The 22,164-nt window shown below is 32.3% G+C and overlaps 2 protein-coding genes across 3 annotated transcripts; one reads left to right on the forward strand and one right to left on the reverse strand.

The window, feature by feature from the left end:
• Window positions 1-1,746: 1,746 nt before the first annotated feature.
• On the reverse strand, window positions 1,747-3,821 carry LOC112763104 (uncharacterized). Its single transcript, XM_072232961.1, has 6 exons — window positions 3,354-3,821; window positions 3,157-3,254; window positions 2,734-3,038; window positions 2,095-2,429; window positions 1,879-1,983; window positions 1,747-1,803 (listed from the first exon to the last, which is right to left on the reverse strand). The coding sequence occupies exons 1-6, from the start codon at window positions 3,819-3,821 to the stop codon at window positions 1,747-1,749; spliced, it is 1,368 nt and encodes a 455-aa protein (XP_072089062.1).
• A 13,866-nt stretch (window positions 3,822-17,687) lies between these two features.
• LOC112705454 (UPF0613 protein PB24D3.06c) lies at window positions 17,688-22,164 on the forward strand. Of its 2 annotated transcripts, none has more exons than XM_025756284.2 (9): window positions 17,688-18,199; window positions 18,297-18,373; window positions 18,477-18,582; window positions 18,935-19,027; window positions 19,121-19,186; window positions 19,928-20,073; window positions 20,853-20,961; window positions 21,625-21,689; window positions 21,810-22,164. In XM_025756284.2, the coding sequence occupies exons 1-9, from the start codon at window positions 17,972-17,974 to the stop codon at window positions 21,955-21,957; spliced, it is 1,038 nt and encodes a 345-aa protein (XP_025612069.1). In that variant the 5' UTR covers window positions 17,688-17,971; the 3' UTR covers window positions 21,958-22,164. The 2 variants fall into 2 exon arrangements, with proteins under 2 accessions (XP_025612069.1, XP_025612073.1); XM_025756288.2 differs by having other exon boundaries at window positions 17,701-18,199; window positions 20,853-20,975.

Genomic DNA, 22,164 nt, shown 5'->3' on the forward strand with positions numbered 1-22,164 from the left:
CAATGAGGCGGTGTTTCAACTTGTAGAGTAGATTCAAATTTTATTGATTCGGAAGTTGATAATTGATTTGTGTTGATTTATAAATTATGTTGTGTGTTTTGTTTTAAGTATACTTTGATTATTTGAGTTGGATTTATATATGGATTATTGGATTATGTGTTTATGTTTTATTATTGTTGTGTTTGTGTGAGATAAGAAATTAACTAACATAATTGATGGTGACAAACATTAGATTATTGGGCTAATTACCCAATTAATTTGGATTATTTTGGTTGAGTGATGCAGGCCAAAAATTAATATATAGCTGCATCCCACTATGGAACAAATTGAACCTGCTGGTGGGCTGACAATCCAAAGAAAGCCCAAAGGAAACAAAGCAAGGAACACAAATGGGCTGAACTTGAAAAATACCAACCCAAGCCTGATTTCATCTCTCAAGCAAATCCCTCCAAATTTCTTTCACCAAAAGCAACGTTCACTTTGTGTCACTTCGGACAAAACACAGAGAAAGAGAGAAAGCTTAGCCTCTAAGCTGTTCACCAAAGAAGAAAGAAAGAGAAGGATTAAGTAAGAAAGGCAGAGGTCTAACCACCGAAATCAAACCAAATCAAGCTATGGAAGAAGTTAAAGGTAATTTATTTTCTCTTGCATGCATCATGCTTTCTTCTACTCTTTCCCAACTCTCTGCCAGTCCAAATTGGGATACATGAAAAAGATGGCCTCTGATCAACACTGCTGTATATCTATGGTCAAATTTGTGTCTTGGGGACTAAATAGTATTTTAATGGCTAAGATTTGGATTTACCATTGAAAATATTTGTTTCTACTGTCATGTGGCTTTCGGTCAACAAAGAAAGTCAGAACCAGAGCTTCTAATTTGGGGATTAACAAAAAAAAGTGATGTGGTGAGTTAGTGAAGCACACAGCTCGAGGATTGACCTAGGAGAGAGTAACTCATTAACATGCAAGGAGATACAAAAGAAGATTTTTCATCATTCTGAAGTCAAGGAGAGATAACCAGTGTTTTGAGGTTTATGTTCTGAGAAGAGTTCTCTGAAGAAATTCATCAACTTGGACAGTGCTTCCTAGTCAAAAGAGCATTCCGCCATAATGAGGAACTAAATCAGAGGCAAGCAAATCTGGTTTATCACATAGCAAAGAGGTTGTTGAAGCATCAATCTCCTTCATGTTTTATAGATTGTAATTTTCTTTTTAATATTTATCTTTCTGTAATTTCCTGAGGTAAAAGGCAGAATGAGAGAGCTCAAGTGAAAAGCCTAAGAGTGGAAAGAGGCAGAGAGAAACACTTGAGTGAAAAGCCTAGAGTGATTTCATATTTCTTTAGGTTGATTTTGTGTCTTATTTCTTGTACTAGTGAGGTATCTCTTTCTTAGTTGGGTTAGCACTAAGAGTGAAGAGTTAAGTATTAGCATAACCAAGTCAAGTTAGGTTAGAACTTGAGAGTGAAAGGATTGTATCAATCCTATGGAATTGGTGTATGTAATACTTTAACTATAGTGGAAATTCCACCACTGTTGTGGTAGAGACTGGATGTAGGTTGCATTGCACAAGGCAACTGAACTAGGATACATGATGGTGTCAGCTTCTCTCTTCCCTGCTCTGTTCTATTTTTTGATATTCATGAGACAAAAATAAATTGTCTCATAAATTTTTCGCTGCTGAGTTCAAACAGATTCAAACTAAAAGTTTGTTTTAAAAAGGTTATTTCATTAAAGTAAAAGAAGGTCATAAATTCAACTCCTTCTTCTCTAAGCCTTCTATAACCTTCAGTTTGTGAGTGATCTACAGAAAAAAAATGATGTTTAATTTTAAGATTTTGTAGGAAATATGCTATTTTCTTATCAGTGAATTACCTACCATTGTCTGTGGCAATGTCGTTTGGCAATCTATATCTACATATGATAAATTTTCATATGAAAGATCGTACCTTATCTGAGGTGATTTTAGCCAAGGGCTGCGCCTCTATCCATTTAGAAAAGCAATCGATTGCAACGAGTAAGAATTTTACCTGACCTCTAGAAATTGGAAAAGGTCTAAAGATGTCGAGCTCCACTTATGAAAAGGCCATCCTACCTCGGAGATATGCAATAGCTCGGCAGGAGTGAAAATTTTTGGTGCACACTTTTGGCAATTGTCATAGTGCTGAACTTTTTTCATGCAGTCATTTTTTAGAGAAGGCCAAAAGTAGCCTGCTCGTAGAAGTTTTGCAGCTAAACTGCGTCTTCCGATGTGTGTTCCACAAATTCCTTCGTGCACTTCCGACATGGCAAGGTCAGACTCTTCGTTTCTGAGACACTTCAGGGGCATTCTGGAGAATCCTCTCTTGTATAGATCGTCGCCAATTAAAGTGAAATGGCTTGCCTTTCTCTTGAACAACCTTGGGTTTGTTCTAGATGCAAGGACGTTCCCTGATTTGTTCTAGATGCAAGGACGTTCCCTGATTTCAAATAATCCACGTAAGGTGTTCTCCAATCTGTTGCCTATGATAATGCATAAACATTGACACTGCATATGCTCGGTTCTCCAAGCGTTAACTATGATATAGCTGGTGCATTATCCATAATCTTAGAGGTGGCTAACTTAGATAAAATATCTGCCCTATGATTATCTTCTCTAGAATATGAGCGATCTCGAAGTATTGAAAAGTTTGAATTAGATTCTTTTAAACATTTAAATATTGTTCTAAGAGGGGATCTCTTACGTGGAAGTTACCATTTACTTGTTGGACAACTAACAAGGAGTCACAATAGGCCTGAAGATGTTGAATGTTTACTTCCCTAGCCAAGCGTAAACCGGCTAGGAAGGCTTCATACTCAAATTGCTTATTGCTTTTTTTGAACAAGAATGTGATGGACTGCTCGACATATACTCTAGTCTTGTCCTTAAGAACGATTCCTGCTCCACATCCGTCTTTATTGGAGGCTCCGTCAATATATAGTTCCCACACTAGGAAGACATCATCCTTTGTGGTGAATTCAGCTATGAAGTTGGCCAAAATCTGAGACTTAAGTGCCTCTCTGGATTGATATGATATGCCGTATTACGATAATTCTATCAACCATTTGATTAGGCGGCCTGCAAGATTCGGTCATGTTTAGCGTAGTGGTTGATTAGTTTGAACTATGATTTTATGACTCTGGAAGTAATGATGGAGCCATCGCAATGTGATGATCAGGGCAAATGCTAGTTTCTCGATAATTGGATACCAAGTTTCTACGTTCTGTAAAAATTTGCTAACAAAATAGACCAGATGTTGCTCCATACCTATTTTTGTTACAAGGGCAGAACTAATAGCATGAGTAGAACTAAAAGATATAAATAAAGTGGGTTACCATGCGTTGGCTTGCGTAATATAGGCGGGGAGACAAGAATGCCTTTGAAATCGGTGAATGATTTTTTACAAGCATCTGTCCATGTGAAGCTTTTATCCCTCTTAGACTATTGAAAAACTGATATGATCTCGCTGCACCCGCAGGTGAGAAACGTGATAGAGCTACCAGGTGTCCAGTTAATTGTTGTACTTCCTTGATCTTTCCTGGAGACTTCATTTCTAGTACTGCTCGACATTTCTCTAGATTAGCTTCAATCCCCCTGTACGTCAGCATGAATCCAAGGAATTTTCCCCCTTGCACTCTTAAGGCGCATTTTTTCGAGTTTAAACGCATCTTGTACCGTCTTAGTTGTTTGAAAACTTCCTCAAGGTCAGAGTGATGGTTCCATTTATTTTCTGATTTGACCACCATGTCATCGACGTATACCTCCATATTTCTACCTACTTGGTTTTGGAAAACCTTGTCCATTAGTCTCTAATATGTTGCGTTTGCATTTTTAAGGCCAAAAGGCACCACCTTGTAACAAAAATTTCCATGCTCTATGATAAATGTTATTTTCTCCTGGTCTTCGAGGTGCATTAGTATCTGGTTATAGCTTAAATAGACATCCATAAAGCTTAGCACTTTGAAGCCAGATGTGTTATCTACTAACTTATCAATGCTCTGCAATGGGTAGGAGTCTTTCGGGCAAGCTTTATTCAGGTCGGTAAAATCTACACACATGGGCCACTTACTCGAGGTTTTTTTAACCATAACTATATTTGCTAACCATGATGTGAACCGAATTTCTCGGATAAATCCGACACTTAATTGTTTGTGAGTTTCTTGGATTGCCACTTCGTTTCTTTCCTTTCCAAGGTTGCGTTTCTTCTGACAGATTTGTCATACGTCCAGGTCTAGGGCAAGCTTATGACAAATGACATTAGGGTCTATCCCAGTCATATTCGCAGGAGTCTAGGCAAATAGATCGGCATTTGCTCGTAGTAAAGCAAGTAACCTTTGTGTTTCAACTGTAGACAGAGCATAAGCAATGTTAGTATATTGTGATTCATTGTCAATTAATTTTATCTAGCGAAGGTCATCGGCTGGTTTTGGTCAGACATCTTTGTCGGATCTAGGATCGAGCTCCGCTAATGTTGGTACGTCGTCGAAGTTATAGACCAAGTTGATTCGCTGGATTGGATACAAGTTTGACGGATGGGCCTTTAATCCTGCATTATAACACTATCTTGCCTCCTTGTGATCGGAGTTCACTGTCGCAATGATATTATCCTTCATATGGAACTTAACACATAGATGAATTATAGAAATAATTGCACTGAAAGAGTTTAAGGACGGACGTCCTAATATAATGTTATAAGGACTAATGCAATCAACCATTAAATATTGGATATCTAAGGTTTTCGAATGGGGATATTCCTCTAAAGTCATCCTTAACCATACATAACCTATTATTGGGACTCTTTCCTTGGAGAAACCGACTAATTCCCCTTATGAGGGCTGCATAGCATTCTTGTTTAGTTGTATCTTCTGAAAGGTTGTGAAAAAGTAATATGTCGGCGCTACTTTCTAGATTCATTAGCACTTTCCGAAATGTGGCTTCCCATATATTTATAGAGATTATCATGGGGTCATCCAAATTCTATCTTTTAGATTAGAAATCGGCTTTGGTGAAAGTGATACTCGGTATGAGTCGAGCTGGGTCATGTTTCTTGGCTTCCTCCCCCGTGAGGGTTAGCATGGTTATGTAAATTATTACCCCCCCTTGCTGAGCTTGTAACCCCTGCATGCAAATCCTTCTGAGATGTAGTTGATGACTTTTCTTGGGGGAAGAGGGTTTGGGGTTGACCACCCTGCATTGTTTCTTGCAGCTGTAGTTAAGTTCGATTGTTCTACTCCTATCGAGAGGCTCACCGTGTCCCTCTGTATTTGTCCGTTGACGTATTTATCTAATAATCCCTGTCGTGCCAGTCGCTCTAACAAGTCTTTTGTCACTACACACTCGTCAGTTGTATGCCTGAACTTCTGATAAAATGCACAATATTTGTTCTTATCAACATACTTTTGGTGTTGGTACGTTCTAGCCCTACTAGGAGGTTTAATTATTTTGGCATGTAAAATTTCTTTTATGATATCTTCCCTTTTTACGTTGAACTGTGTGTAGGAATCAAACTTTGGTGTTAATTTAAACGGTTTCTTGCCCTCTCGTATGCTGTTTATTTTGGTTTTCTTGTCATCATCTCTGCGAGGTAGTGATTTCTCCATCTTTCTAGCTTCCCTTAATTCTTCAATTTCAATTTGACCGTTTGCCTTGTCCCTGAATTCAGCTAAAGTTTTTGGCTTTGCTATTGCTTTCGCCTCTTGGAATTTGCCTAGATGGAGCCTGCTTTTCAGAGCGTGTAAATGGACTTCAGGATTAAGGTCTGGAATTTTCATTGCCGCTGTTACAAATCTTGTCATATAGTCCTTCAAACTTTCGTGTTGTCCTTATTTGATCGTGTTGAGGTAGTCTGAGTCTTGCACATAGGTTTTTTATACTCAAAGTTGTTTATGAAAAGATCATCGAACTCAACGAAGTTGGAGATTGAACCTACAGGTAAATTTGAAAACCAAAGTAAAGCAGCTCCATCTAAAAAATTGGAAAAAGATCGACATAAAAGAGGGTTAGAGGCACCGTTGAGAAACATCATGGATTCAATTTAGTGACGTGCACTTTAGGATCTCCAATCTTATAAGGTGCTAATGTTGTTGTAAGTATAAAGTTTTTTGGCACTTGAAAATTCATTATTTCTTCAGAAAAGGGACTCATTCTTCCCCTTTTCGTCCTGTGAGGCGTTCCCCCCGACTTCATGTTTGATTTGGAGTGGTGTTCCTCATTAGGGTTGCCATCATTAACATTCTAAGCTCATCATTCTCCTTGTCATTATTTTATTTGGCTGTCAAGAGCTCAATCATTCTCTGAACCTGTGCCTGTAAGGAAGCGTTCGTGGCTAAAAGCTCGGCGTTGGTTGGGATGGTGGTGGAGCTATGGAATTGTTCGTCATGATTTGGAACCTTGCACAGAAAAAAAAAAGAGCACGAAAAAAAGGTAATTCGATATGGGGTTATGCTTATTTGGCCCCACGGTGGGTGCCAAATGTTCCTGTCCAGAACCGTTCTCCGAGATATAGGTCGGTGATACCAGTGAAGTCTTCAACTCCGAAGCTTTAGTGTCGCTTTTTAAGCTTCTCAGAGTTTTGACCCGAGTGCCAGACCTATAAAAAGGATTCCGACACTCTAGTCAGTTCTTAATATCAGAGAATATTTTAAAGCTACTACTTGAAAGTGATTTGTATTCGATGCCCCTCTATAACTGTGACCGCCCTCTATTTATTGTTGCATAGTGATAACTAGGGATGCACAAACCCGGCCCGACTCGAAGGCCCGGCCCAGTCCCGAACACTTTAGGAACTAATTTGGAGTGATTTCATCGGGTTTAGGGTCGGGTACGGGTCTCAAAAATAGACCCGGTCATTATTTCGGGTCGGGTCCGGGCCATAGCTTGGGTCACCCGAAGTCGTCCCGGTGGCCCGGTCATCATACACAATTAATATTTTGTGTTATTAGTGATGGATCATGACTATTCTTACGTGGAATTTAAGTATTGTAAACCTTAATATTTTGTGTTATTAGTCATTATAAGACTATAAGTTAATGTTTTATGTTTAGAATGCATAAGATTTTAGACTAATACATAAGATTGTGTTATTTGTATTGATTTAAATATTTGGTATTATTAGACAATATTAGTATTGATTGTGGTTATGCTTTAATTTTGAAGAATGGTTGGTTCTTGTTATATTTTTCTAAGTGAATTTTACCATGTTAACTAATGGTTGGAGCCTTGGAAATTTGGATATTTTTACATGCTAGTTTACAAGAAGGTATCAACATAATGTAATGTTAACGGCCCGGTTTTTACCCGGTTTTCACCCGGTATAATTGTGGCCCGAAAGTGTATTGGTTTCATCGGGTCTAGGGCTGGGTTCGGGTCTAATAAATAGACCCGGTGTATATTTCGGGTCGGGTCTGGATCACATCAAACTCGGCTTCACCCGTCCCATGTACACCCCTAGTGATAACTGAACTACGCATGCGATCTCCGAGTTATACATGGATAATTTGGTAATAAATAACTACGTTTGTAGTGGCTGAGATATACGTGGATACTATAGAGATGCTAATAACAGTATTTTGGTTAGGTAAAGTTTTGATATTTAAAATTTAGTTTCAAAATATGACTTCGTACATTCAAAATATTTGAGTATTAATAAGAGTCCAATTATAAGTAGTAGATGAATTTAATTTGAGTTTAAATTTAAATTTATATATTAAACAAGTCGAACTTTATTTGACTAAATTTAATTCACCATCTGTATTAAATTGACTCAATTATATATATAATTTATAACAATAATAATATCTAACTTACAAATGGACACATATATTTTTTAGTATAATGATAATAAAAAACATAAACTATAATTGATAAATAAATAATATATATTATTTGAATTAACTTGTAAATTTTTTATAAAATAAATTTAAATTTTATAAATAAATTTAATTATTAATAAGCTAAATAGTAAACCCCAATTAGAATTTAGCTTAATTCCTTTCAACCCTGCGCAGGGCCTATGAAAAAAAATATCACCGGCCATATCTTCGCCACAAAATAAAGTAAATGTTTTAATTATTTTATTTGTTTTTATAATTTTATTAAATTTATATTTTATTTTTAAATTATATTTTTATATTATCAACTTAATAATTAGATAATTTTTATAATTAAAATATATTTATAAAAAAATATAGTAAAAAATTTAATTAGTTTTTAATTATGAATATTTTTAATTTATAAAAAAATAATCGATTAATTCTAATATTTTTTATACTAAAAGTAATTTAATTATAAAACTAAAAATAATATAAAAATTTAATTAAAAAAATATATATTTAAAAAATTAATTATAAATTTAATAAAATTATATGAACTAATAAAATAATTAAACCAAAGCGAATCCTTGTAGATGAAAGGCAATCATGGGCAATCATAAAGTCAATATGGGATTTCATCAATTTGGTTAAATTTTAATTTAGATATGATAACCAAAATGTATGAACAATGAACCCGTGCAAAAACCCATTATATGATGATCATGATATAATAATGAAACGACTTTTAAGAGGCATGTTTACATTATTATATATATTATTGAAGGGATGGTTTTCTTTCTTGATATTTGAGCAATAACTTTCTTTTGACAATTCTTTTAGCGGTTTTGTTAAAATTAAACCACTTGTATTATCTTCACCACTGATTAAAAAAGAAACACATATCATTTAAAACAAGAGTTTAAATTAATAATGGATCATATATATCATCATAAAAAGTTATTTTCTTGTTGGTTGTAATCTGTAATGATCATCATCACGTGGAGTTTTAGTTTTAATTATGATCAATTAATGTATGTAAATTACATTTTAATTAATAATTATACATATATCTATTATATACTCTATATCACGATTATTTTAAATGATTTTAATTAGTAGAGTAACATTCACTTTAAATTAGTCTTAAAAAAATTTAGATAAATACTTTAGTTTTTAATAAATTTTAATAATTAAACTAGTTTTCAAATTTTTATTTCGTTAGATAAATTAATTTTCATACTAAATTATTTGTCTATATAAAATAACTGGTATGACAATTTAAATTTTTTTTTAAAAACGGTTTATTTTTATTAATAAATAACGACATAATTAATTTGTTTAACTTTTTACTAAAATTTAACGTGAGAATTAATATGTTTAAAAAATAAAAAATTAAAAACCATTTTAGTGACTAAAATTTATTAAAAACTAAATTGTCGAACTAAAAATTCATCAAGAATGGATTTGATTTGGGATATTACTTAAGTTCTGTACTATCTAGAATATAATTACTTGATGTTGATAGTGTGTTTTGAAAAAAAAAATCAAAATTATTGAAATGTGCAAGAGATGCTTGATGTATTAAATTAAATAGTCATATATATGTACTACTTGTCTATAGTTGCAAAAGCTGGTTTAACCTTGAGGAATAATAAAAAAGTATAGGACAGAACTCAATGGAAACAGGATATTTGTGCTAATTATAATTAGGGCCTCTTTTCAGATGCCAAGATCAGATTAGCAGATTCTTGCATTTTCTATTGCTTGCTGTCTGCCTTTGTGCGCATCATCGTTCATTCAAAGAAATGCTAGTCTATGGTCTTCTAAACGAATCTTCCAATGTTGGACATTGCTTGTATAATTAAATCATATATGTCATTGTCAACGCCCTTGGTCATGTGCAGAAGCAAGAACTAATAAGGGGTATAGATCTTAATGTCTTCCTAATATACTTATTAACGACTAATTAAGTTGAATGGCTCATGCATCATGTAGTAGCTAGTAGACAAAATTGCTTGTCAAAGTGGTGAACGAAATTATATATATATATATATATATATATATATATATATATATATATATATATATATATATATATATATATATATATATATATATATATATCAGACACAATAATCTTTGCTTTTCTTTCAAGTGATAATCATTAAAAGTTACGGTTAAAGTTTTCGTTAATTGTTCATATCTATATGTATGTTGAGTTCTTAATACTTTATTAATTGTAGTTCATCAATTAATCGCAGGTTAGCTATACAAGAAGCTAACTATCTAGTTTGAGTATTTTAAAAGAATTCCAAAAGCAAGTAGTATAACACTATATAACTATATATATACACACAATAGGACGATTTCATTTTCTTCAAGGCCAACAATCCTCTGTATATATACACAATAAGTATTTTTCTTATACAAGTCATTTATATTCATGCGCTTTCATATCGTTACTGTATGTTCTTCTTCGTTATTTTTTTTCATTATCATCGTCATCAAACCACCTCTTCCTCTTCCTCTTTTTTCCTTTTTTTTTTCATTGGAATTCTTCTTCTCCTTTTTTTTCTCTTTTTCCTCCATCATCAGTTATCTCGTTGTTGAAAATAATGAATAATTCAGGTTTAGATTGTCAATTGAACCAGAACGAAATTGATTATTGTTTTGAATCCAATCAAGTGGCTGAAGTGTGATTCAATTCAGAAGAAAAAAATGTAGTATTAAAGGAAATATTTTTCTGTATTTGTAGCAAATTTGGGTATAACACGAAAATATTTAGGTGTATTTTTATTCTAATAAGTTCTGCATAATTCAAAACTCTTCCTCTTCTTCTTTCTCATCTTCTACTGCTATTTTCTTATTCATCTTTTTCTTTTTGTTTTAACTTCTCAAGTTTCTTCTGATTTTATTCTTTTAACAAGAATAAAAACAAAAAACTCAAACAAAGAAGAAGAAAAAACACATAATGTTGCAAAATTACTTGAAAGATGATGAATTTAATTACATTCATTTAGCTAAAAGAAAGAAAGAAATAAGAAAAAGAAGAAAAAGAAAAAAATGCATCATTAGAGAAAATTGTATTTGTAGCAAATTTGGGTGTAACACGAAGATATTTTGGGTGTATTTTTATTCTGATAAGTTCTGCATAATTCAAAACTCTTTCTCTTCCTCTTCATCTTCCGCTGCTTCTTCTTTTTTTTCTTATTCATCTTTTCCTTTTGTTTTATCTTCTCAAGTTTCTTCTTGTTTTACTCTCTTAACAAGAATAAAAACAAAACAAAAAATCAAACAAAAAAGAAGAAATACATAATGTTACAAAATTATTTGGAAGATGATAAACTTACATTTATTTAACTAAAAGAAAGAAAGAAATAAGAAAAAAAGGAGAAAAAATGCAATATTAGAGGAAACATTTTTCTGTATTTGTAGCAAATTTGGGTGTAACACGAAGATATTTTGGGTGTAACACGAAAATATTTGGGTGTATTTTTATTCTGATAAGTTCTGCATAATTCAAAACTATTCTTCTTCCTCCCTCTCATTTTCTTTATCTTCTTATTTCATATTCTCATAATTCTTCTTAAGAAGAAAAAATTAAACAAAAAAATACATAATGTTACAAAATCAATAGAAAGAGAATGAGGGAAAAAATGCAGGAACAACAACAGTAGTAAAAAACGACGATAAAGATGAAACACGTGAAAAAAAAAGGAGGAGAAACGCAAAGGAAAAGGAGAAGAAAAAGGAGGAGGAGGAGGAACGCGAAGTGTGCTATGAAAACCATTGAGTAGCGCGCGTGTTAACACGCTCGTATGGATGAGTGTCCTTTTTGTTGAGTTTGCCCCAACTTGTATGACTTATAAACCAAAATAATTTATATGTCTCAATAAGAAAAATTACAAGGAACCAACACCTAAACCACCCAACTTAAACAATTCCATTTAATAATTATAAATTATATGTTTAAAAAAATTCAGAATTTAAATAATTAACGTTAAATAAATTTTGAATAATAAAGATTAAATAAAGTAATCGCCCATATATAATTACAATTCATAATCGCATCCGCAGCCTCTTTTATCGCGTCAACGTTCTTGTTCACGCATACCTCTACATTGCCATTGCTGAAGTGCCCCGGCAACCGTCGCACAGTTCGCTGTCTCCGCAGTGCACCGTGCGCATCGCTACTAGAAGGAATTCTCGAGGTCAGTCACATCTGCAATTGCAGGGAGAAGTCACACGAGTGAAGCGACGCAGCCCACCCCGTTGAGTTGTTGTTGCTATCGTCGTGTCGTCACGCAGACCACCGCCGCGGTGCGCAAAAAATATCATTGTACAAAAAGAAACATCCACTACTATATATAAAAGAAACATCTTGTAAAAAAAAGAAACATCCCAAATTTTATAACAACAATTAGATATTTTAATTTGTAATTAGATATTTTGAAATTTAATCGTATTTTACAATAACAAAATATAATTATAACAACAATTATGCTACGTATATATAAAATAATTATTTGTACAGAATAAATCTTAAACTGTAAATTTTGAAATACAAAATAGGTATTTAATGTATTTATACACACATTTATAGTAGATAATTTGATAGCTAATTTTTTATGTAAACGTAATATTTTTATTATAAAAATTATTATTATATTATATATATTTTGTCCCACTATCAAAATTTTTTGAATCCGTTACTGCACGATCTATCTCTGTTTTCGCTTCTACCGCCACCTCTACGATTTTGGTCCTTAAGATAAAGAAATTTTTTAAAATAGTTAAATTTTTAGGACGATTTTGCATGTAAAAAAAAAGCTAAAGATAAAAATAATTTTTAGTCTATACTTAAAGACAAAAATCATACTTAATCCTAATAAATACGATGACTTTATAATAAAGTGCTCTTCTAAATCTAATCCTAGCTTGCTATATGAGTAGTGATGGGCTTATTGTATAATAAATTCATTATTGTACTCCATTGTCCAATAATAGTTTTTGCATTGATATTAGTCGTTTATAATGATATAAATGTATAAAGGTGTGATACATTTTGCCAGCTCACATTTTATTCAAACTGAATTTCTATTGTAAAATCTTGTGGACAGAAATTAGTTTCAATTTACATTGATATAGAGTACCGGTGAAAGAGGAGAGGAGCAAGGTAGGTCTATATGAAAGCCATAATATATATATATATACACCTGCCTCCACCATCCATTAAGTGTGTTTCATCATGCATTTGGTTCTTCAATTCATTCATTGATTGCTTGCTTTAATTAATTCATATATATAGAATGAATCTAATCCAATTTCAACATAAACGAGGATTAGCTTCATAATTTATTTGACCAGTTTGAGAAAGACTTGCTATCAACAAACTTTCCGACACGAGCACCTTAGTCAACTCAAATCAAATTTCATCGTGAAAAATAAAAAAGGGAGTTTGAGACAGAGTTCTAACTGGTCACAGCTTGCAAATGCGACTGGTCCTATACGTGTATTTGCGTTATAACTTGAAAAGCAATATTAATAACAATGATGATGACGATGATGGAATCACTAATTAACTAAGTATTCACTGTATATATAGAAAATGTTTGAAGACAATAAAAACTAACCAAAATAAATCAAAAGTTGTCTTATTTTATATTTATTAATTATTTTAAAAATAAATACATAAGATTAGATATAATATATAAGTATATAATTTTGGAGGTTCATTATATACATAAAATTATAAATATTAAATTGGAGTGCATTGTATGTTGCCCTAACTTGATGTTGAATAATTCAGCTCTAGTTCATCATAATGAGAATTGAGGAGGCAGGTAAAAAGGGAATGAAGTGTTAGGGAATAAATTGGAGTGATTGAGAATGCTGCTGCTGATGATTTATTACAAAGTCATGATTCATGTATGTGACGATCGATTGGTTTTGTAATATAATTCGTTAAAGGATAAGTAGGGATATGAATTTTCCATATGTGGGTGTGGGACAGTAATTAAGTCGGTAAGCTTCTTAATATAATTATGAAGGTGGGTGGTGCCGGTGGTGGTGGGATGGGTACACAACAAATAAACTAATAAACTACCTTTAATTTGTTTTAGTAAGCTTACTAGCAGAGATTAAGCAGAAAACGTCATGTCTTAATCATATTTTCCGTATATATAAAGTTTTTACATGCTCTAAAATTAAAAGTTCATTAATCTTTATTGTTGAACAACATTCACTTTATACACAAGTTTAAGTCCACGTTCTAAATCTTTTTCAGCCTTAAATGTGAAGGGATATGTCCAAACCCAAATTATTTAAAATTGAAAAGGTCTAATAACCTTTTGAGAACATGAGTATTTTTTTAACAGTGTAACTTGTATCTTTTAAATATTGTTTTTTATTCTATCTTTACAAGAAAAAGAAAAGAACAAAAAATAAGTAATTTTTTTGATTTTTTAAATAACTGGTACATGAAAGTAGATATTTAAATTAATTAAATAATAATAAATCTTTATATCTAACATTCAAAAAAAATATATTCAAAATTTTTAAAAATAAAAATATTCGGACCGTTTGATGTGTAGAGCAGTAAAAAAAAAATTACTGAAGGATTTGATATATAATGGGACGATTTGTGAAAAAAACTAAACAATTTAAATGTGAGTGAATATAAATAACCAATTAACACACAATGTTAACAACCCACAAATTTCCGACAACGCTTATCAAACCACTCCCAATAATTTTCGCCCAGCTAATATTTTTTTGGAAAAGTATATGGAACAACTAATAATCAGCCAATAATAAAACAATATAATTAATTATAATTAATTTATTAATTTATAATTTAATTTGTTTGTTAAATTATTGTTGATCACGTTAGTGTTAGGAGAGAATCACGGAACAGATGCTTTGATCATATCCAAAACATAGAAATCATATCCAAAACCATTCAATTTACAAGAAAAAAAAAACATCTGTGTGCCTATTAGTAGCAACATCCGGTTACTAGTTGGCTCATTCTTAACTTATATAGAGTTGGTTCCTAACATTATAGGAAAAAAAATTGTTTTGTCGTAGCTAGCTAGGAAACTAGCATAAAATTTTGTCTCTCGGAGTACTGAAAAGCGAAAAGCATCTGACGTAAAAATGAAAGGATCACTTGCATGTTTCAGGCTCGCCATGAAATACAATTAATCTATGGATTATGGGTAATGCATATGAGGTCAACACTCAACATCGCTATCTCAATCTCTTTTTTTTTTTTTGTAGGAATCTCTATCTCAATCTACTACCACATTTCAGGAAGTTATATTATTTTTTCTTCCCTTTTGGTCTTAAGTTTTTTCTCTTTTTGCTAGAGTATCGTAAATCATTTTCTCTTTACCCGGTTTTTGTGGAAAAAAATCATTAAAATCCTCCTGGGATATCTGTTTTTGGATCCTGAATGCCTAAGGACCAAAGAGGAAAAGGTTCTTACTTCTTAGCCCAAAGCTAACAATGCAGATATTTTGGGAACAAACCCAGGAACTTATGTATTTTTGTTTGGTTCTGTATGCTCATACAGGCCCAAGAAAACCCATGGACCATCTAAATGAAATTGGGTACGTTAACCAAAAACAAAATGAAATTGGGTACTTATCAAGTATTACTCATGTCCAAAGAAAAAAACAAGTTATTAGTGAAAGAGAGATTAAAATCGACTACATTCCCGAAAATAAATTTTTAAATTCCATTTTTCATCTCTTAAATCTAAAATTTACTATTTTAATTTTTGAGATCCAACTCTAAATATCATATTAATTTTTAGACTTTTTTTTAAGTGCTAAGTTAACTCTGACTTGTCACGCTAGACATAGAACCAAACATCATTTCGCATGGCGCTTAAATAAGAAAAAAACAAAAACACAATTAAAAGTTTATATGAAACGTAAACCGTTTTATCCTCATTTATTCTCTAAAACAACTTTATTTTTAGTCATGTATTTAGCACAGCACACAAGTCAGAACTAGCTTAATATTTCATTCGTTAATTCAATACCAAAAAAAGGCCTAAAGACTAATATAATACTTGAAAATGGATCTCGAGACTAGTATAATGAATTTTGAATCTAAAGGGCTAAAACAATAAAAGTCTTAAATCTCAAAGACCACTAGAAAAATTTATGTTGTGTTTGTTTGATGGGACGTAGACACTAATACATAGACACGGTGGTATATATCTATCGTTTATTTGCTAAGACACGGATTTTTGAAGGATACGGTGACACACAAACGTACATAAAATATATGTATTTAGTGTCCTTAAAAAAAGATGAGACACGAAAACACATTGAATGAGACACAAATATTTACTCTTTTATCCTTAATAATTTACTCTTATTCTTATTCCATTGGTGATAATATAGGGGTAAAATTAATATTTAGTTTATACTAGTGCGTCTTGTTCAATATCACTAAATACAATGAAATATTTGTGTATCTTTGTGTATATGTTTGCTTGTGTATTTGTGTCTGTGCCATGTATTTGAACAAAAAACAAATACGATTTTAGTGGCTGAAAATTTAATTGAGATGACATGTTAAAATATCTCGTAAATGTTTCATTCTAGTTTAATTTTTAACTAAGACTAGATGTAGTTTAAAAATTGAAAAAATATAGATAAATAATTTTTAACTAGTCAATTTTAAACAACTGTAATTAATAATCATTAATTGTATATTTAAAAAAATAAAATTTAAATAATTACTAATTAATAATAATTAATTAATATGGAGTGCAATTAAAAAATATTTGTTGATTTATTATCGGTTAGACTTGTAATGATTACATAGCGAGATTGTTAAAAATTTCATATAGTATGTGCATAAGTAGTGTAATAATTAAAAAAGGTTAACCATAAAAAATATCCTCGAATTATTTAAATACTGAAAAAAATATACTCAAATTTTACTTTTGAAAAAAATATTTTTAAATAATTTAAAAACACAACAAAAAATAAAAAATATCCAACAGCAAATATATATTTTCAAAACATATCTTAGAAATTGAATTTTGACGCAATTTTTTACGAGCACAATTATACAAATAAGATATTATTATACTTAAAATTTGGTGATTTTTCGTTAAGTATATATTTTTTTGTATAATATTTTTGTTAACAACTAATAATACTTTTAAAAAATCACCAAACAATATATATTTAACGAAAAATCACCAAATTTTAAGGATAATAATATCTTATTTTTTTAATCATACTTGCAAAAAATTATATCAAAATTCAATCTCTAATGCATTTTTTGAGAAATACATATTTAATGTTAGTTTTTTTACAAGATTATCTAATATTAAATATGTATTTCTCAAAAAATACATTAGAGATTGAATTTTGATATAATTTTTTGTAAATATTATTAAAAAAAGAGATATTATTATCTTTAAAATTTGATAATTTTTTGTTAAATATATTTTTTATTGTAATTTTTTATTAACAACTAATAATATTTTTAAAAAACACAAAAAAATTTATACTTAAAAAAATTACCAAATTTTAAAAATAATAATATCTCATTTTTTAATTATGCTCGTAAAAAAATTCATTAAAATTCAATCTTTAAAATATTTTTTGAGAAAATATATTTATTGTTAGACATTTTTGTTACATATTTAAATTATTTAAAAGTAATTTTGTCGATAGTAAAAAAATAGTTATTATGTGAAAGATTTTCTTTTTAATTAAAATTATAAACTATGATTTCGTACTAAAATTTTTTAAACAAAAATAAAAAATTATACTTAACAATATTACAATTAATACCATATGTTTCCAAATATCATCTGATTTATTATTTTATTTTAGTATTTAATATTTAATTAATTTCAATTCTACACGAAGACAGTTGATTCCGATTGAGTTGTTCACCTTCACCCACCGCGAAACAAGAATCAGCAGGATTAGTTGGACGCGCGGAAGGATGAGACAGTGATCCACACGCGCCACACGTAACCGTCGTGGGCCGGTCACAGTTGTTGAGTTCTGAGTTCTGACAGCAGCCCAATACAGCACCTCGTGCTGCGTGCAGAGAGAAGATCTGGCCCCACAGCCATGACTGCAAACTAGAAAGCCAATAAAATGAATCCTCCGTCGCCTTCCCCTGCTTCTCCCTCTGTCTCATCCTCTTCTTATACTCCCGTTTCCTGGTTCTCTGGGATCGTCAGGGGCGGCCGTCCCGATAGGTCTTCCAGCTTAAAAATGTCCGCTAACTCCACGGTTGCCGCCACCGCTGACTTTTCCGGTCCTATCGTCCGCAAAAATCAGTTCCGTGGGGTACTCTTCAAGTACGGTCCAAATCCTATTCAGGTCTCTTTGAAATTTTACCTTCTGATCTCTCTTTTTCCACTTCCGAATCGTTTTCTGTTCATAATAATTTTGAGCGTGTTGCATTCTCTATTTGCAGGTTGCATTTAAGACTGGCGATTACAAACGGCAAGTCGTTTTTATTGGTGGATTGACCGATGGTTTTCTTGCTACTCCGTATGTTTTTACATTCTTCGGATTCTAACGGGAGTTTTTAGAGTATCTGGACCTAACAGGATTTTCTATCTGACATCCATTTTCTTCATCTTCCTTCCTCCAGCTACTTGGAACTTCTCGCAAATGCCTTGGACCGTGAAAATTGGTCACTGGTTCAGTTCCTCATGTCATCTTCTTACAGTGGATATGGCACCTCAAGCTTGCAACAAGTAAACAACTAAATTATTCCTGGTTTTACCATTCTTGTGACTGTTGCTCTAGAATATTACATTACAATTTGCAATTCAGTGTAGTACTACTAACGTTTAGCTCAAGGAATTACTAGAGTCAACATCCTCGACCTTATTATAAGATTCTTTTAGTAATTTTCTGCTGTTGAGTTATGATCATTTGCATAACCATAACCAACATATATGCAGATTCCAGTTGCTTTGTTAGTTATGGTAAAACCAGGGAGTTAGTCACCAGATTTAGCTGAACATTGCAATGTTAATATTTTCTTCTAGTTGATGAGGTTAATGATGCATACATTTTTAATTTCTTGTTTAATCCATGTTGAAGGATGCTAAAGAGGTGGATCAGCTGATTAATTATCTAATTAACAAACAAGATTCCGAAGGTGTGGTATTACTTGGGCATAGTACTGGTTGTCAGGTTACTTGTTATTTCCCTAAAATCCTACACCATAAATTTTTTACCACAATGTTAAGCAAGTGAAGTAAACTTCTTGTTGGACATGTTTTATAGGATATTGTGCATTACATGCGAACAAATTTTGCTTGCTCCAAAGCTGTTCGTGCTGCCATCTTGCAGGTACTCAATTGTACTTACTAGATTAGTATTTTACGTTCACTATCTGGCACAGCATAAAAGCATCTTAACCTTTGGAACAAAGATCCTTAGCTTATTTATATCACGTCCTTCTAAATTATAATTTGATTATTGGACTATTATAAGAACATAACTGCAACCAAAAACAAAATAGGAAACTATATTCATTTCAAAATGTTCATAGTAAGTCATATGGATGTCACCATTGACTGCCTAGTGATGGTGAAATCATTATTGTGAAAAAACAGAAACATTTATCTTTTTTAAAGGATTTTGTTACATTCAGCTGATGGTGTTTGCTGTTGCATTGCAAAATTCACACCATTCGTGTTAACTTTGTTCTTGATGCCAGAATTACAGTGGATGAATTCATAACTACATTTTCCCTGATAATATGCATATAGACAGGGGTTGTGTTTTTTTCTACTATATGTACAGTGCTACTCTCTTTGTTCATACAGCTTTCTCATTCGTATGCATTAACATGTGGTTCTCTTCCTCCTACTCTTGTAAGGCCTGTATGATTTAAATCTCAAAGTCTTTGGATTGAAATATGAGATTTCAGTCTTGCCCAGCAGAAGGGGAGAAAAAATTATTTAAAAAAAAAAGTGGATGTTGTGTCTGGTCAAATGGCAATATATACCCCCCCCCCCCAAAACAAAAAAAAATATGGTCGTTCCTTTCACTGAAAGCTTGGTTCTCTATTCACGTTAAATCATCCAGGCTCCAGTCAGTGACAGGGAATATCGAGCGACACTCCCTGAGACAGCTTCTATGATTGACTTGGCGGCTAAAATGATAAGTGAAGGCCGAGGTTCAGAATTAATGCCAAGAGAAGCAGATCCTTGTTCTCCAATAACTGCATACAGGTGATTTTACAAAACTATTGTAGGAGCATGAAATACTGAAATAAGCCTAGATTTCATTATATAAATACGTAGGATCAGCTATACAATTTCTGCATTGATGCTATAGCTGCATAGTTCATGTTTTGTCTAGAAACTAATGAATGTTATTCAATTGGACAAATTTTCTTTTGCTCTCCAATGGTGAGTCCAATGGTTGTCTTAACAATATCAATTTCCTTATGCATCATATTCCATTAGTTCCTTTTCTACATTCAGGAAACTTGAAACAATTTTGCTTTTTCAATATGATAGTTGAAGCTTGAAACAAATTTACAGCTGTGATTTACCCCGTTCATGAATGCTATTGGTACACACACATCTTTTCTTCCAGCTTTGCTTGTCAAATTGTAAAAATCACAGGTTTAGCAATTGAATGATATTCTTCTGCTGCTAAACGTGGTTGCTGACAGACTTCCAAATAAACTAGTGCTATACAATCGTATATTTGAACAAGGTTATTGGTTGTTAGCTATTGTATTTGAACTTAACCTGATCAGATGTTTGACAAAATTAATTTCCTTTTTTCCTTGACCTTTTTTTTTTAATTAAAAAAATTTGGTCCCCTTTTGTGTTCCTGTTGTTCCCTCATTTTCTCTCCTCTTGATGGAGAAATACCACATGCACAACATGTTAATGCATATTTTCCTCTCTGCTAAAATGGACATTGATTACATACTTTAGAAAGGGTCTTTGTTGTTGCCATGCTACTGCTTCCTTCCTAAAAAGTAGTTACTTTTCAGATATCACTCCCTTTGTGCATATAATGGTGATGACGACTTGTTCAGTTCCGATCTGAGTGAAGATCAGTTGAGGATGAGGCTTGGACACATGTCTAGCACACATTGCCAGGTGAGCATATACCAGTTAAGCTAACTAGTTCTTCTCTTTCTGTATGGTCTCTTGATAATATTTTGAAGGGCAGAATTTATTCAGCTGTAGGATTAAGTAAAACCTTGGCTTAAGTTATTTTGCTACAATAGCCATTGTTCAAATAAGTTATTTCTTTCTTTTTCCTCTATGTAGAAGGTATATACGAATTGTCTTTGGGAATGTTATTTTACAATTGAAGGAGACCTAAACAGGAAGAGAACATATTACCATTTACCAAGACCTGGCTCATATAGTCGGGGTGGGTGACCTATGTTGTTGTAGGTGTCTTAGATCATGCTAGTGACTCCTAAGGTTCCTTCCCTCTCACCATAAAAAAAAAGGAAAGAAAGAAAAAAGAAAAAAAAAACCTTGAAGTTTTTCACCATTGATTAATCACTTTGGCATGAATATTACAAAGAAAGTGCAAGTGATGTTTCTCTCGTTTTGAAATAATTGTACTTAAGATCTTTAAATTGTAATCCAGTTTTGGGAGACTGGAGATACCACTTAAAAGGACAAGCCTTTGTTGTTGTTGTTTGAGAGATAGGAAACAAGAGAACTACCACATTATTTCAAAAGGAAAAATAAAAATAAGTAGGACGATAATCAATTACTCATACTGGCATGGGTTGTCTTTCGCAGGTTATATTTTCAATGGCAGATGAATATGTGCCAGATTATGTCAATAAGAAGGAACTTGTTGAACGGTAAAATCTCTACTCGTATCTGGTCCAACTTTGTCTATATGCAATCAATAACAAGTTGAGAGGAGTCAGATATATGAATGTTGTTCATATGGTCACGGGATACATTCTGTAAACGTGCAGATTATGCAGAGCAATGGGGGGTGCAGAGAAAGTAGAAATTGAATATGGAAACCACTCACTCTCTAACAGATCTGAAGAAGCTGTCCTAGCTATCATTGATTTCTTAAAAAGAGAAGGACCCAAGGGCTGGGATGATCCATGGAATTAGTGTCTTTTAGCTCTCCACTGCAGCATTCCCTTATTATTGTTAGATTCAGTTTCTTTGTCTCTCGATTTTGTTAATCTTCCATTTTTCTCGCGTGCATAATTTTCCTGGTTTTCTTTTTCTTATTATTCTTTTTTGGCGGAGGGGTTTGAATCAGTTTTAAGACTTTTAGTCATAATATTTTTTGTTAATATAGTAGATTTTAAAACA

Source organism: Arachis hypogaea, chromosome 1 (assembly GCF_003086295.3).
Source record: "Arachis hypogaea cultivar Tifrunner chromosome 1, arahy.Tifrunner.gnm2.J5K5, whole genome shotgun sequence".
Classification (NCBI taxonomy): domain Eukaryota; kingdom Viridiplantae; phylum Streptophyta; class Magnoliopsida; order Fabales; family Fabaceae; genus Arachis; species Arachis hypogaea.